General features: G+C 53.1%; 4 protein-coding genes across 4 annotated transcripts; 2 read left to right on the forward strand and 2 right to left on the reverse strand.

Moving 5' to 3' along the window:
- Positions 1-373: 373 nt before the first annotated feature.
- Positions 374-2,207, reverse strand: BO80DRAFT_361964 (uncharacterized protein; the record flags this gene model as incomplete). Its single annotated transcript, XM_025716039.1, has 4 exons — positions 374-781; positions 846-956; positions 1,026-1,263; positions 1,459-2,207. 4 exons carry the CDS (start codon positions 2,205-2,207, stop codon positions 374-376), a joined length of 1,506 nt encoding a protein of 501 aa, XP_025572629.1.
- Positions 2,208-3,400: 1,193 nt separating this feature from the next.
- On the forward strand, positions 3,401-6,299 carry BO80DRAFT_166288 (PDPK1 family serine/threonine-protein kinase). Its single transcript, XM_025713910.1, has 2 exons — positions 3,401-5,703; positions 5,762-6,299. The coding sequence occupies exons 1-2, from the start codon at positions 3,526-3,528 to the stop codon at positions 6,104-6,106; spliced, it is 2,523 nt and encodes an 840-aa protein (XP_025572630.1). The 5' UTR covers positions 3,401-3,525; the 3' UTR covers positions 6,107-6,299.
- A 1,852-nt stretch (positions 6,300-8,151) lies between these two features.
- On the forward strand, positions 8,152-9,251 carry BO80DRAFT_413088 (aminoglycoside phosphotransferase family protein; the record flags this gene model as incomplete). The annotated part of the gene is given in 3 exon segments (XM_025718041.1): positions 8,152-8,733; positions 8,753-8,809; positions 8,833-9,251. The coding sequence occupies 3 exon segments, from the start codon at positions 8,352-8,354 to the stop codon at positions 9,249-9,251; spliced, it is 858 nt and encodes a 285-aa protein (XP_025572631.1). The 5' UTR covers positions 8,152-8,351.
- Positions 9,252-9,538: 287 nt separating this feature from the next.
- On the reverse strand, positions 9,539-12,164 carry BO80DRAFT_427605 (Zn(II)2Cys6 transcription factor). Its single transcript, XM_025720050.1, has 3 exons — positions 11,248-12,164; positions 10,659-11,196; positions 9,539-10,603 (listed from the first exon to the last, which is right to left on the reverse strand). The coding sequence occupies exons 1-3, from the start codon at positions 11,717-11,719 to the stop codon at positions 9,724-9,726; spliced, it is 1,890 nt and encodes a 629-aa protein (XP_025572632.1). The 5' UTR covers positions 11,720-12,164; the 3' UTR covers positions 9,539-9,723.
- Positions 12,165-12,829: the final 665 nt, after the last annotated feature.

Here is a 12,829-nt window from a genome sequence, read left to right on the forward strand (position 1 = left end):
CAACTGGTTGAGGCAAATGGCTGAGCCCTGCATATCATACGAGAGTCATCGACACATCTCCGACCAGATGACAGCTCACAGGCATGGCACCTCCTGGAACCTCAGGCAGTCAAATTAGAATTAGAGGTTCAGATCTTGGTACGGGTCCAATTCTCCGCAGCAAGGAGGTCGACGTATCATCCATTCATCATCCATCCACGCCTTCCCTCACTGCTGCACTCGCCCATGACCTTCGCTGCCTGGCGTGGCGGTGATATCAGCAGTGCCTGTGCATTCAGATGCCCCCCACTGCGGATGACATGCTTCTATCCACCTGCTGTCATCCACACAGTCTCTCCACCAAACACGCCATCGGCAACGACCACGCTCCGCCCTATCTCGTCGAGAACATCATCGCCGATCCAATGTCCTCGACCCCATCCTCAATATTCTCTTGGACTTCATCCAGCATGAAGTTGACGTAGCTTTGGAACTCTCTGGCCTCCACTAGACGCGGGTGGATTGACGCCCGGTTCTGCTCAGGTGTTAACAGTGGCCAGCGCAGGAGGCTACGTGAAAGCATACGTACCTCTCCATGTGGATCTGCTATGCTTCCTATACCACCCTGCACAGGTGGATTTGCAGATGGTATAGAAGCAACTGAATTGGCTCTACTAGCGTTCTGAGCCCTCTGGACGTACGCCATCGTGGGTATATCTCGAAGCAGCCCTGAAATGGTGGGCGCCTCCCGCGCTCTGGGTTTTTTGCGAGTGTCGTTTTCATGATCACGTTGGTGGACTTTCTGTGGTTGACGAAGAACATCAGACCTACTATCCTCTCGACCACCTTCCAGGATCTGCACCTACCTCTACCGGGACAGCTCGCGAGCCACTCAAAGCCTGACGGGGGATTGCTCCTCTATGGCCCTGCAAAGGTGGTAGACGAACCGGTTCAGTTTGTGTGCCCCGCGAGACCATCTCTCCCGAAGCCTTACTCTCGTTAGTCCAGTCATCTAATCCACAATCTCAGGTATACTGGGTCCATACCCTTCGAGTGGGATTGGCCTCATCTGCTTCAGTGGGCCTTGGTCTAGTACTCTCCTGCAATCCAGCGACGGGGGCTGCTGAAATATTTTCAATGTCTGTATCTGAGCTTTCTACAGGGCCATTGTGGTGAACAGTAGCAGACCCCATCGAGGAGGAGCTGGCCCGCTGGCCGCGTGTCTTCTTGGTCGATTTATTTGCACCACCAGCCATCTCGACTATTTCTAGCGTTGTCTCGGTACTCGGATAAGCACTCGAAGAAAGCCCGACAAACCGTGCGTCTTGCGCAATTGGACTGATACATGTGGATTGTAATTGGATCTCAAGATCGAGTCCAGGCCGCTGTACTTTGGTGCCTGAGCACGCTTGTCTCAGGTTCTCTAAAAATAGCCGGTTAGCTCCGCTGTTGGGGAAAGCCAAGATTTGTGTCTGGAACTCACCTGCTGCTTGCTTCCCGTCATGCACTTGGGATGTGCTTATGAGAAGCAGAGGACTGGTGGTGAACCCAGAACCTATCAGAAGTGATCCTCGATTCAGTTCTAGGGCGCAAAGGTGAAGTGGGCGGGAAGTCGAGTGACTGGGCGAAACACTCAAACCCTCGCCCGCATCCTTCCAGAAAAATTCCTGTGCCAATCTGGATGGTATGCTTGCTGTAATGAAAGGCTGGCCTGCCAGTGAATGGCGCTGCGGCCATTCAACGCCCCGCACTCCTGGCAATTGGCTGAACGACTGTCTGCTACACTCCTTCCAGGACATCTGATTATTACTCTCATAGACTGTTCTTGCAATCGCGCTTGATGCCGACCCCGACCCTTGGGCGCCTGACGAGCCGGTGGTTCCCATGGCTTGGATCCGACCTGGCACCCTTAGGGATGATGAAGTGATTGGCTCATCGAACAATGACGATGAGCCATAAGGGCTACCCTCCCTGTCCTGACCAGCTTGCGAGGAATTTTGACCGGGGAAATCCTGGCCGGAGCTGCAGAAGGACTCCGGCGGAGAGACATCGTAGGGGGAGAACGAGTCCGAACCTAGGAAAGCTAGATCGTCATCGCTGAAACTGTCATGGTCCAGAGCTTTTTGATGCCACTCGGCCATGTTGTCATAGCGAAGAAGCAGCCTTTCTAGGTGGTACCGGAGATCCTCGTCTCCCAGCGAGATGCTTGTAGGCCTGTATCTAATCATGGTAAGTGGAACTTATGCTGGCTATAGTTGAAGTGAGCGGACAAGCAGCTGGGGTAGAAGCAGCTGGATTCGTATTTATGATCTTCTGGGATGCAAGCAGCTGTGGATGTTTGTTCCGAACGAAGTACCCCGGCTGGTGGAAGCTGACGGCGCGCATCCAGGGGGACCATAGAAAGGGCAGGTGCGATGGATGATAGGCATGAATTGTAGATTCCGAGGACCTCCATACATTCTACGTCGTACTCTCCATGTATTACTATTTCCTTGATAATTACTGTAAGACCCATGTATCCAACTGGGAAGGAGTGGGAGATGTATAGAAAGGGCCGGAATAGCGGCAACAATGGGATTGTGCATAGCGGCATCATTGGACCCAGGCAGCAGTAAACTGAGCATCGTCCAGGATAATCAAGAAGCAGGGGACAGGGCTCTTGAAGGAATTCAGATCACCAGCTCCAAGGAAGTGGATGGTTGTGGACAGTTGTTGTGGCTAGGATCCATCGACCAGGCTGCATTGCCCGGGACTTGCTGCGCTGGGACTGCACGATAATTATAACCCGATTTCATGACACGATGTTTCGTCGTTGCGGGCAGAGAGCCATGGAGGGATAAAAATAAAATCAGACTCGCAGTGGGCAGCCAGAATTATTCCTGAGGCTGCGACTGCTGCTTGGATCTTCCGCTTTTCCCTCTTCTCTTCCTCTTCTCTCTTCTCCGTCTTCCTCACTCTCCTCACGACCACGACCACCACCATCACCACCAGTTTCCCCTTTATCCCTTTTCCTATCGTTCCTCCTTCTCAACTCTCCTTTTCCCCTTTCCCTCCCTTTTTGATCGACTGTTGACCTCTCGTTTCTTCATTCTACCTGTTCGCTGTTTTCCCCCGTCCCCGTCCCCGTCCTGCGTTGGGTGTGTTTCAGCGACCCCCTCGACTCCGCCTTGGGTTGTGTCTGGCTGTACCATGCATCATCCGCTGCTCCTCCGACCGCCGCCATAGTCCGTCGGCAACACACCCCTCTATTCATCCCATCGGCCAAGCTCCTTTTCCTCCTCAGCTTCCCCCCCATTCTTCCCCTACCTCGCTGCCCGCTCGTTCGTTTTCTTTGGCTTCTTTTTCCTTCCCCATCTCGACCGTCTGCTTGGTGCCACGGTGGTGCCTTGCCAGGTCAGCCATTCGTCCTCCTCCTTCTCCCCCTCTCCCCCCCCCCCCCAAATCTCGCTCTCCTCACCATCTTCCGCCCGCAAACCCCCTTTGAAACCCAACCCCCCATTCTGGCCCTGAAGGCTTGGTCTCTTCCCAAACCCACTGCTGCCCATCATGGATGGGGATCTCAGCCTGTCCCAGTCCTTAGGAGGACTACGCATCGCAAACCCCGATGACTCGTCCTTGCATTCTTCTGAGGATCCAACAACTCCGGCCGCGGGTGCTACCGACGTAGCAGATTCCGACCTGGTGCGCGAACAGACGGTCTCCGAACGACCAGGCAGTGCCCTATCTACAACTCCTCCCAGACTGCCCGATCTCCCCTCACATACCGATCTTCAAGACACCCTTACTTCCGGCTCGGTCGAACCCGCATCCAAACCGCGAGACAATCGGAGTTCCATCTACAATCCATACTCGGACCTCCCGCAACAACCGAATCCGCAGTACCCTCCTTACGCGTCTCAGCAACCACATCCTGCTCCCCAGCCTTCACGGCCTATGTCGTCCTTTTACGCGAATGGATCCACATCGACCCTGGCAGCCGCTCGGGAGGGTTCCTATCGTATTCGTACTGACTCCGCCGCCTCGTCCGCCTCCGAAAACCAAGCACGTGCGGAATCTCGCGGTGGCTCCGCAGCCTTCCAGGCCGGAGTCCCCGTCCGCGACAACAATCACAATGATCGCTCGTATCGAACCGCGCAATTGCCGCCAACAAACGGACAGATGCTCATGCGTCAGCCCTCACGGGCTCACGCGCGGGGTGGAGGGGCCTCACAAATGGGGGGATCTCCGTATGCAATGGAGAACGGGCCCAGCTCGAGTAGCGAGGACTGGCATGACCGCGGTGCAGCGGTCGCGGTAAGGCAAGAGATCGATGCCAACGGAAAGCCGGTCGCGCGATACATCAAAAAGGGGGTTCGGGATTTTTCGTTTGCTCACACGCTTGGTGAAGGCTCCTACAGTACGGTCGTGCTCGGAACCGATCGGCAAACCTTGAAGGAATATGCCATCAAGATCCTCGACAAGCGACACATCATCAAAGAGAAGAAGGTGAAATACGTGAATATCGAAAAGGACACGCTCAACCGACTTACCGAACACCCTGGCATTGTCCGACTGTATTACACGTTCCAGGATGAGCGTTCGTTGTATTTTGTGCTGGATCTCTGCAAGGGAGGCGAGTTGCTGGGCGTGTTGAAGCGCATGACCACTTTTGACGAAGAGTGTACACGGTTCTACGGTGCTCAGATCTTAGACACGATAGACTACATGCATAGACGCGGTGTCATTCATCGGGATCTCAAGCCGGAAAATGTCCTCCTCGACAGCCAAATGCACATCAAAATTACCGATTTCGGAACGGCCAAGATCCTCAAAGGCCCACGGAAACCCCAAAACTCGAGCGGGATGCCGCCGCTCGACTCCTCCGAAATCCCGGAGGAGGAACGCGCCAGCTCGTTTGTTGGCACGGCGGAATATGTGAGCCCCGAGCTCCTGACCGATAAGAACGCTTGCAAAGCAAGTGATCTTTGGGCATTTGGCTGCATCATCTTCCAGCTCCTAGCTGGCCGGCCCCCTTTCAAAGCTGGAAACGAGTACCAGACGTTCCAGAAAATTGTTGGGCTGGAATATGAGTTCCCTGTCGGCTTTCCTGCCGTAGCTCGCGATCTCGTTGAGCGGCTCTTGGTTTTGGATCCAGCCCGTCGGCTGCCAATCGAGCATATCAAGAACCATGAGTTCTTCCAGGGAATCGCATGGGGTCCGGAGTTGTGGAAGCGCAAGGCGCCTCGTCTCAAATCGTATGTTGCACCCCCTCGCGAGCCCATCAAACTAAACGGTGGCGGAGGTAATGGTGAGGGCTATCCTGCGAGTGTCAATCCGGCCGCTTCAGGCCCCAATGCCAGCTCCCGTGTGGTGCCCCGACTGGTGACCGAATTGCCCGCTCCGAGTCAACTGGACATCGAATGGTCCCCGGTATTGACCAAGAACAACGAACGAATTTTGAAGCTGGGTAACCTAGTGGTTCTATCATCTCCAGCAGCCCACAGCCCCGTTTCCCGGCATGGGGGCGAGTACGAAGCCCCCCGGAAATTCTCCCGCTTCTTTGGCGGCAGCACGACGAAGAAGCGGCAGCGATTGGTGATGGTCACTTCGTCCGGACGGATCATCATGGCAGCGGCTGGAGGAGACGAAAAGAAGGCGAAGCTGGAGCTTTCCCTCCTGGCGCCGGGCACCTCATATCGGACCTCGACGGACTCGAAAGGGTTCTCCTGCTGGATTGTGGACACGGTACGAGATTGTTTCCTGATTGAATTGGACGAATGGCTGCTAACCTTCAGGCATTCAGCGTGACAAGCACTTCGTGTTCGAGGATCCCAAGCCTGCTTCCGGCAACGTAGGGACGTCCGCTTTGTCGGTGCAGGAGTGGATAGACAACCTCGACCGGGCCCGGGAAATGGCTCTCTCCCAACAGGGGAATGGCTCGTATTCCGATGATGCCTTCCGGGACCTATCATCCGGGTTGTCGAGCCACGCCAACACGCTGGACCGGAGCTCCGAGATCCAGAACGAAAGCGCCCCCTCGGGACGAGCCACTCTTGTCAAGCACCAAAACACCGACACCGAGTCGGTGAAAGGGAAGAAGCGCTTTAGCAGGCGTCATTCCAAGAACGGCCTGGCCGCAGTTTTTTAAGCTCACCACATACTCTCATCTCTCTCACCCTCCTCCCCTGTCTTATTCTCCCGCTCCCCGGACTCTCATCCCCCAGTCCGGAACATTGTCCGCTGCGCAGGGTCGCACCAAAATCTCTTCATTGTACTTGGAACATATCTTGTCCCCGTCTTTTGCTTGATATCCCTGAGAGTTTCCTGCGTGTGTGATTGGCGATACTTTCTACCATACCTGCGGCTGGCAGGTCTTGCTTTGGACTATTCTTTAAGCTATTATTCTTATCACCGGGATTCAGTCATGAACTTCAGCCGGCGACTTGCTTGTTTCCTTTGTACGCTTGGCATCTCTTGTAAGAACTTTTCCTTTGTGACGTGGCTTGCTTGTTGCTTTGGCCTTGCATCTTTGCAATGATGAGCGTGTTTCTGTTGAGATTGCTGCATTTAGATGGGAAGGAGTATGCATATATCCCTCATCTGGCTTTCCATTTATCTGTTCTTTTCCTTCTCCACTTTCTTCAATCTACTCTTTCTATTTTCCATTCTTATTCTCATGCGATATATATCCTGCGCGTGTTTGCGATAAACAGTCTGGATGTTGCCCAGATCTCCATGTCTGGGACAGAGCGCGATACAGTACATTCTTCTTTCGAAAGCCGGGTATACCTTCACCATCGCCACCTTCCATGCTATTGGGGATTTTGTGTTTGTTATATCATATCATTCGGGTTGTTATATTGAGCGTCTTGGGAGTTGAATCCGATTACCCCTACCCCATTCTGTGTGCTGCCTCTTCCCTGCCGCTTTCCTTGTGTTCTTTCTCTTCTCCCATCATGCACAGTGATGTTCCTGTCAAATAGTATCCCGTCCTTATTATAGTAATTCATAGGTAAAGTGCCGGGGGATGAATTTGCAAGCCGCCAGAGCAGCTGGCGAGCAGCATATTATTCCGACTGTATAATCACTGGCCTTGAGCCTTTCGGGCTGTTTTACTGGCATAGCTGCGTCGAACCAAGAGTCCGTAGGAGATGGGGTAAGAATGTGCACGCGCGGAAATCACTAGGTGCGGGGGGCTGTGCCTCATAAACTTGCATAAGCCTCGAAGAAGCCTAGTGTTTGTTGCATTTGCAGGTTCGGTGGCCGTGCTGTGGCGTACTTGGCCATAAACATGTGACATAACATCCCTGGGATTCTTGTCGACGATTAATCATAAGCAAGATCTTGAGGCCCCTCTAAAAAGTGCAAAATCTTGAAATAGAGATGAGTTGAACACATTGGAACCGCTGTAAGAACGACCCACATGGTCGTGCTGCGCTAACTTTAGCTAACTCAATCACTGTGTATACTGTACTCCCATCTCAAGGTGGGAGAAAGTTGGGCAGCTAATTTCTCCCAGTCTGCAAGAATTGCCCTCTCCCACCCATTCTTGCCTCCTCAAGTTTAATCATATTAACGCGCTGGACCTTGAATAACACAGTACAGTAACATACAATGTTCGGGTACCGATAAGACGGACCAAAACTGATCGGTGAAGATACCCCGACTGGTGGCGCTACACTGATCCGGTCTCGGATCGGCAGAACAGGAACACAATTGAGTAAGTTGCCTAAGCGGCCAATGAACTGAATCATTGGGTCTCCAGCAACTGATACTTTTGACACAAGGCCAGACTAGCTTAAAAATTTGTTTCAAAAATGGATGTTCCCTTGATCCTGTAAGCTCATTTATGATGAACTGTCACTGACCTGTTTAAACTGCGATAACTAACCTGAAGCCAAGAAGTATAACCACAAGTCTTGTGATCAAATCTCAGTACGGGGAATAGATTCCAGACAATTCCCAACAGGGCCGGAATGGAAGGTGGATTGTTTTTCTTTGCACATGCACTGGCTACGGTTGACGCAAATGATTGAGCTATAAGCGCGTGGCTTGCTTTTCGCAATATGAGAGTCTGTGCTTGGCAAGGCTTCCTCTTTGGGACTAGTACAAATTTGACAGGCCCGTGCACTCGGAGCGTCTCCGCCACCGAAGCGCAGGTTCAGCCAGCGTAGGTAAGCCAGCGGACGGTCAGGAAGTCTGTATATGTATATATGCAGTGGAGGCAGAATATTTCCCCTTCACTTGCTTGGCGGCCTTTGCCCCAGTCAGGGATGGTGGGTCACAAGCTTAGGCGGTGAACCACGGTCGTTCGACCAACCAACCGACCAACCGACCGCAATTCTCAACTTGCCATCAACTGTTCCATTCAGTGAGACGTCGCCCTTCCAACTATGCCATTCTCCCTTCCTTATTATCGGGACACCGGTGAATTGCCAGGGCCTCTTCCTGATCAGAATGAGATTGCACAGGCAACACGAACCCTCCCCAAGAGATCAGATTATGGTGGGCGCTTGGTCGTAATCAGAGACAAATTCGTTGTGAAATATGGCCCACTTGTGACTGAAAATGAGGGATATGCTCTACTTTTTGTTGAAAAACGGCTCAACATTGCAGTACCACGGCTCTATGCCATGTACCGCGATCAGGATACCCTGTACCGCGATCAGGATATCCTGTATATCGTCATGGAATATATTCCCGGCATTTCTCTAGGGATGGCGTGGCCTTCGCTCACTGAGGCAAATAAATATTCGATTGTTGAACAATTGCGATGTATCTTCAATCAAATGAGGGCGCTACCATCGCCTGGATTTTACGGCAGTGTCAACCAAGGACCCGTCCCCCATAGGTATTTCTTTTCTCGTGAGAAAGACCCTATTATTACTGGTCCTTTTCAGACGGAAGAAGAATTTGGAAAAGCCATCGCACTTCGCTCAAAAAATATATGGAGCGAATCAAATAATCACAGTGTTTTCTCTGATTATTTTATTCGCCATCTTCCATTAGCACTTCACAATCATCCGCCTATGTTCACCCACGGAGATCTCCACAGAGAGAATGTTCTTGTCCGAAAGATCGTTAATTCTGTTACAAATGAAGAAGAGTATGAAGTAGCTGCTCTTGTGGACTGGGAATCAGCTGGATGGTATCCTTCATATTGGGAATACGCTCATATCTTTCCCCTATTGCAGTGGATTGACGACTGGCCGGCATATGTTGAAAAGATTCTTGATCCCTTGCCGCTGGAGGGCGCCATGATGTGGGTTGTCTTTAGTAATATGGAGTTCTAACTTAATGTAAGGTATTACCATGTTAACCCTGGTGTCTTTGTCCGGTCCTGATGAAAGGCCTGATAAGTGATTTGATTCAGTGATATTCTGACTTAGTGCTTGGTATGTAGTTGGGGTCTTGATTATGTTCCAAGAAGGGCTGATTTTATTTGTTATGAATAAGTGGTTTCCATTTCAAGATGCCCCCAGCCTTGATTAAGCCTTGTCAATTCTATAGACCACCTCAGCAATGTTGAAATAAGCCTCATATTCAATATCCTTACCACAATCAACATTACGATGTCAAAAGACCAGAACGCTTGAGATGGTCAACCTCCGACAGCCGGCTTCTTGAAGAGGGTTTTGTATGCTCATACTACTTTCCGAGGCGTCTTCAATAGAGCACCGTAAATTAATCATTATCTAGATATATACTATAATGTAGAAGAATCATGAATATGTCCATCGAAATAGAATAAGAAGAAGAGAGGGTCTATATGAATAGCCAGTCGATTCGGGATTCGTCCAACTCTTGGATCCAGTCGAAGTCGTCTTCGTTGTCGTTAACATCGTCATCATGAGTGTGGTCGCTATTGGTGGTGGTGGTGGACGGGGAGTGTGATTGCCAAGAAGTACCACCCTCGGTATTAGCATGGGTGCTGCGTTTCTCGGCCTTTTTCTGGTCCTGTTTCTGCCACATCACGCTCAATACCCATGCCGCGTTGCGGACATTCACGCTGGTAATGTCGTAGTATAAGGCGCGGAGCTTGTCGAGTAAGAATGGCCGCTGGGACGGGTCTCTGCATTCCGCACCCGCGATGAAAGTGGGCCAGATGAGACATTTGAAGTGGGGATCTGCGATGGGGATGAGAGCGATCTGGCGGATGGTCAGGTCGGCAACCAGGGCATGATCGGAGGCGAGTCCAAAGTGGTTGGGGATGGTGGTAGCACCCGGCCGCGGACGAGAGAGGACGCGACTGGCGTAGAGGTAGACAGCGCCTTTGTAGACGGCTGCCAGGGCAGTGCGCATGGAGAGATCCGCGAGGTACCAGCAGCTTTGCATGGATTCAGCCCAGGCGGCGGGGTCGAAGGCTTGGATGTGTTGGAGGAGAGCGCCCGGGGATTGAAGCGGATTCGAATTTTCGGGGAGGAAGCCAGAGGAGAAGATCATGGTGGGTTGGGAGTTGGGGTCGACGTCCGGGTCAAAATAGAGTCCCGCGTGGATGAGGAAGATGACCTCGAGAAGATAAGCCGGGCAGCCAACCCAGGATGTTTCTTCGAGGCGTTTGAGCATGGCGGGGCCCATGCTGGAGGTGTAGAAGGGTCTGGTGAGAGACCCGGGGCGAGCGAGGGTGGATCCCATGAGTTGGATGCTGAGGTGTGGGGCGTGAGTATGAGCAGGCACTTGGGAGATGGGATAGAGCTTACATGAGAAAGCCGTCGACAGCGAAATCTTCTAGCCATTTGATAATGTGTTGGGCCGGGTTGCAGGTCCGTAGGTCCTGTCGATCTTTTAGAAGCTTTTTGGCCCCCTCCAGATGGTATTTCCATGCGCCGTCTCCTGACTCGATAGCATCCATGAGAGCCAAAACCATGATCGCTGCCAGGGTTCGGTTGTCGTTGCGCAGAACAGGGTCTTGGATATCGCTCGATAGTTGTTGTAGTGCGCGCTGTTTGAGCCCAAGAAAGTGCTCGTAGACCTTGGAAGCCGGGCGCCGGGACATGGAATTGATCACAGCCTTCTCGACATGTTCGGGGGACATTGATGGACCCGGTGCAGGTGAACCTTCCGACAGCCATGGGGCGAGCGAGAAGTCACCGCTGGCTAGGATCGCGGAATGCAAGGCGCCGGTAGCAGCGAGGACGTGGGAGAGGAGAGGAGAGTCGCCAACCAGGGGAATGAGATCACGGAACGGATTCCGGGCATCGGAGTAGAGTGTCAGGTAGTTGGCGAGGTTCTGGTTAACTTTGGCATGGTTAGACAGGGATCACGTCGACGGAAAACCTGGCAACCTACAATGAAGGATGTAGTATCTCGACAGCTGACTTAGGTCCTTGAACAACGGATCCACCAGACCCCACGGTGCGGGGATCGATCCAGCTCTTTGCAGGGAAACTTGATTGTCATAATCCTCCGACTGTGTGGAATCCAGGATCCCCTGGATGCCCGATACGTTCGGGGGCGCACACAGGCTGATGTCGATGGACAAATCGGGGCCCATCTGACTGGGCGAATCGGCAGCCGACGGCGGCGACGCGTTGCTGGAGACGGAGCTCGAGTCGTCACGCCTGTTGTCTGGAGTTTGCATCACATCATTAAAGCTGCGACCCATCATCTTGCCCCGACTTGCCACGCCCCCCTTCACCCACACGAGGGGTTTCTGGTACCCCAGACATTCCTTCCCCGCATCGCGGCACTTGCGGCAAGTTGGGAGACCGTTATCGCAGATGATGCGGCGGCGGCGACAGGTATAGCAGCCCTTCGACATAACTCCGGGCCTCGGTACAGACGAGCGAGTCACTGTTCTGGCGGGTGGGGGAATCGCAATTCGATGCAGGCGGCTCGAGACGAGTATCCAAGCATGACACTCGCCATCATTGGGGTGTGTTACGACACGGCCAGTGTGGAGGGAGGAGCTTCATCCAACATGGGGGAGACCAGCCCAATCCAAGTCACTTGAAGCTTCACACTGGATGAAGTGCACGATGGCCCGATCCGAGAAATAAGAGAAGAAGGGATGCAGAGGGGAAAGGAAATGGAAGGAGAAGATGATGAGACTGCGCCGCGAAACGAGGATCGCAGAGAAGCTCGGGGATTGGCGGGGTGCAGCTGAGTCAGCACCCTGAGACCCGCTAACGGGATGGGGCTAGCGCGGTACCGCTCCGTACGGAACGCGGTGGATGCCTCAATTCCGGGGCCGGAAGCGATGGGTTCATGGTTGAGATGGCGATGAATGAGAAGAGAACAGGGTGACTGGGACATCCGGATGAAGGAGATGGGCCTGAGGAGTCAGGGCCCGGGCACAGAAGGGCCGGAAGTCATCCGACAGTGAGCAGCTGAACCAAGAAGGGACCGAGCCCGACAGCCAATCAGGGCGGGTTGTGCGAGGCTCGCAATTGACTCTTTCATCTCTTTCGTCTCTCCTCTCATCGGTCGCTCGCAGTCTCGCAGTCTCAACGCTCATCGGAGTTCTGGCACGCCCGGGGTGCTTGTGTGGATCTCTCGGTGGACAGGCTTATTGCCGTGGCCTTTTCTCTCGCTGCACGCAGTTACTCTCCCCGGACTCAGAGTGAAACCATGCTCTTGGACCCCGTGTTTATTTGTCGGCTGTAACCTCTCCGTCGGAGTCTGCATCTTCCCTTATCGCCTTGGCTGCATTCTTGTCGCATTCAGTCAAAGTCTCCTGGCCCTTCGCCCTATATCTTAACTCTTCCAGACGCCTTCTTTTCCCCTGGTGGTCCGTGTTGTTATCGCGCGGGGATCAACAGCCGGGAATCCGCCGCCACTTCCACTCTGCTGCGAAACCCGCTGGCCGTTTTCGCGGCCAAACATTCCTCTCTGGCCGTGTCGACGAATTCCGATCGGGGCGCGTGTTGCT

The sequence above is a fragment of the Aspergillus ibericus genome (genome assembly GCF_003184845.1).
Source record: "Aspergillus ibericus CBS 121593 unplaced genomic scaffold BO80scaffold_37, whole genome shotgun sequence".
NCBI lineage: Eukaryota > Fungi > Ascomycota > Eurotiomycetes > Eurotiales > Aspergillaceae > Aspergillus > Aspergillus ibericus.

Excerpts from the sequence above, each read along its gene's own strand:
- BO80DRAFT_166288 (XM_025713910.1), top strand. The coding sequence starts at position 3,526 with ATGGATGGGGATCTCAGCCTGTCCCAGTCCTTAGGAGGACTACGCATC. Across the intron at positions 5,704-5,761 it reads CCTGCTGGATTGTGGACACG|CGTGACAAGCACTTCGTGTT; the intron begins GTACGAGATTGT and ends TCAGGCATTCAG.
- BO80DRAFT_427605 (XM_025720050.1), bottom strand. The coding sequence starts at position 11,719 with ATGTCGAAGGGCTGCTATACCTGTCGCCGCCGCCGCATCATCTGCGAT. Across the intron at positions 11,197-11,247 it reads GAGATACTACATCCTTCATT|TTAACCAGAACCTCGCCAAC; the intron begins GTAGGTTGCCAG and ends ACCATGCCAAAG. Across the intron at positions 10,604-10,658 it reads GCTGTCGACGGCTTTCTCAT|CATCCAACTCATGGGATCCA; the intron begins GTAAGCTCTATC and ends CCCACACCTCAG.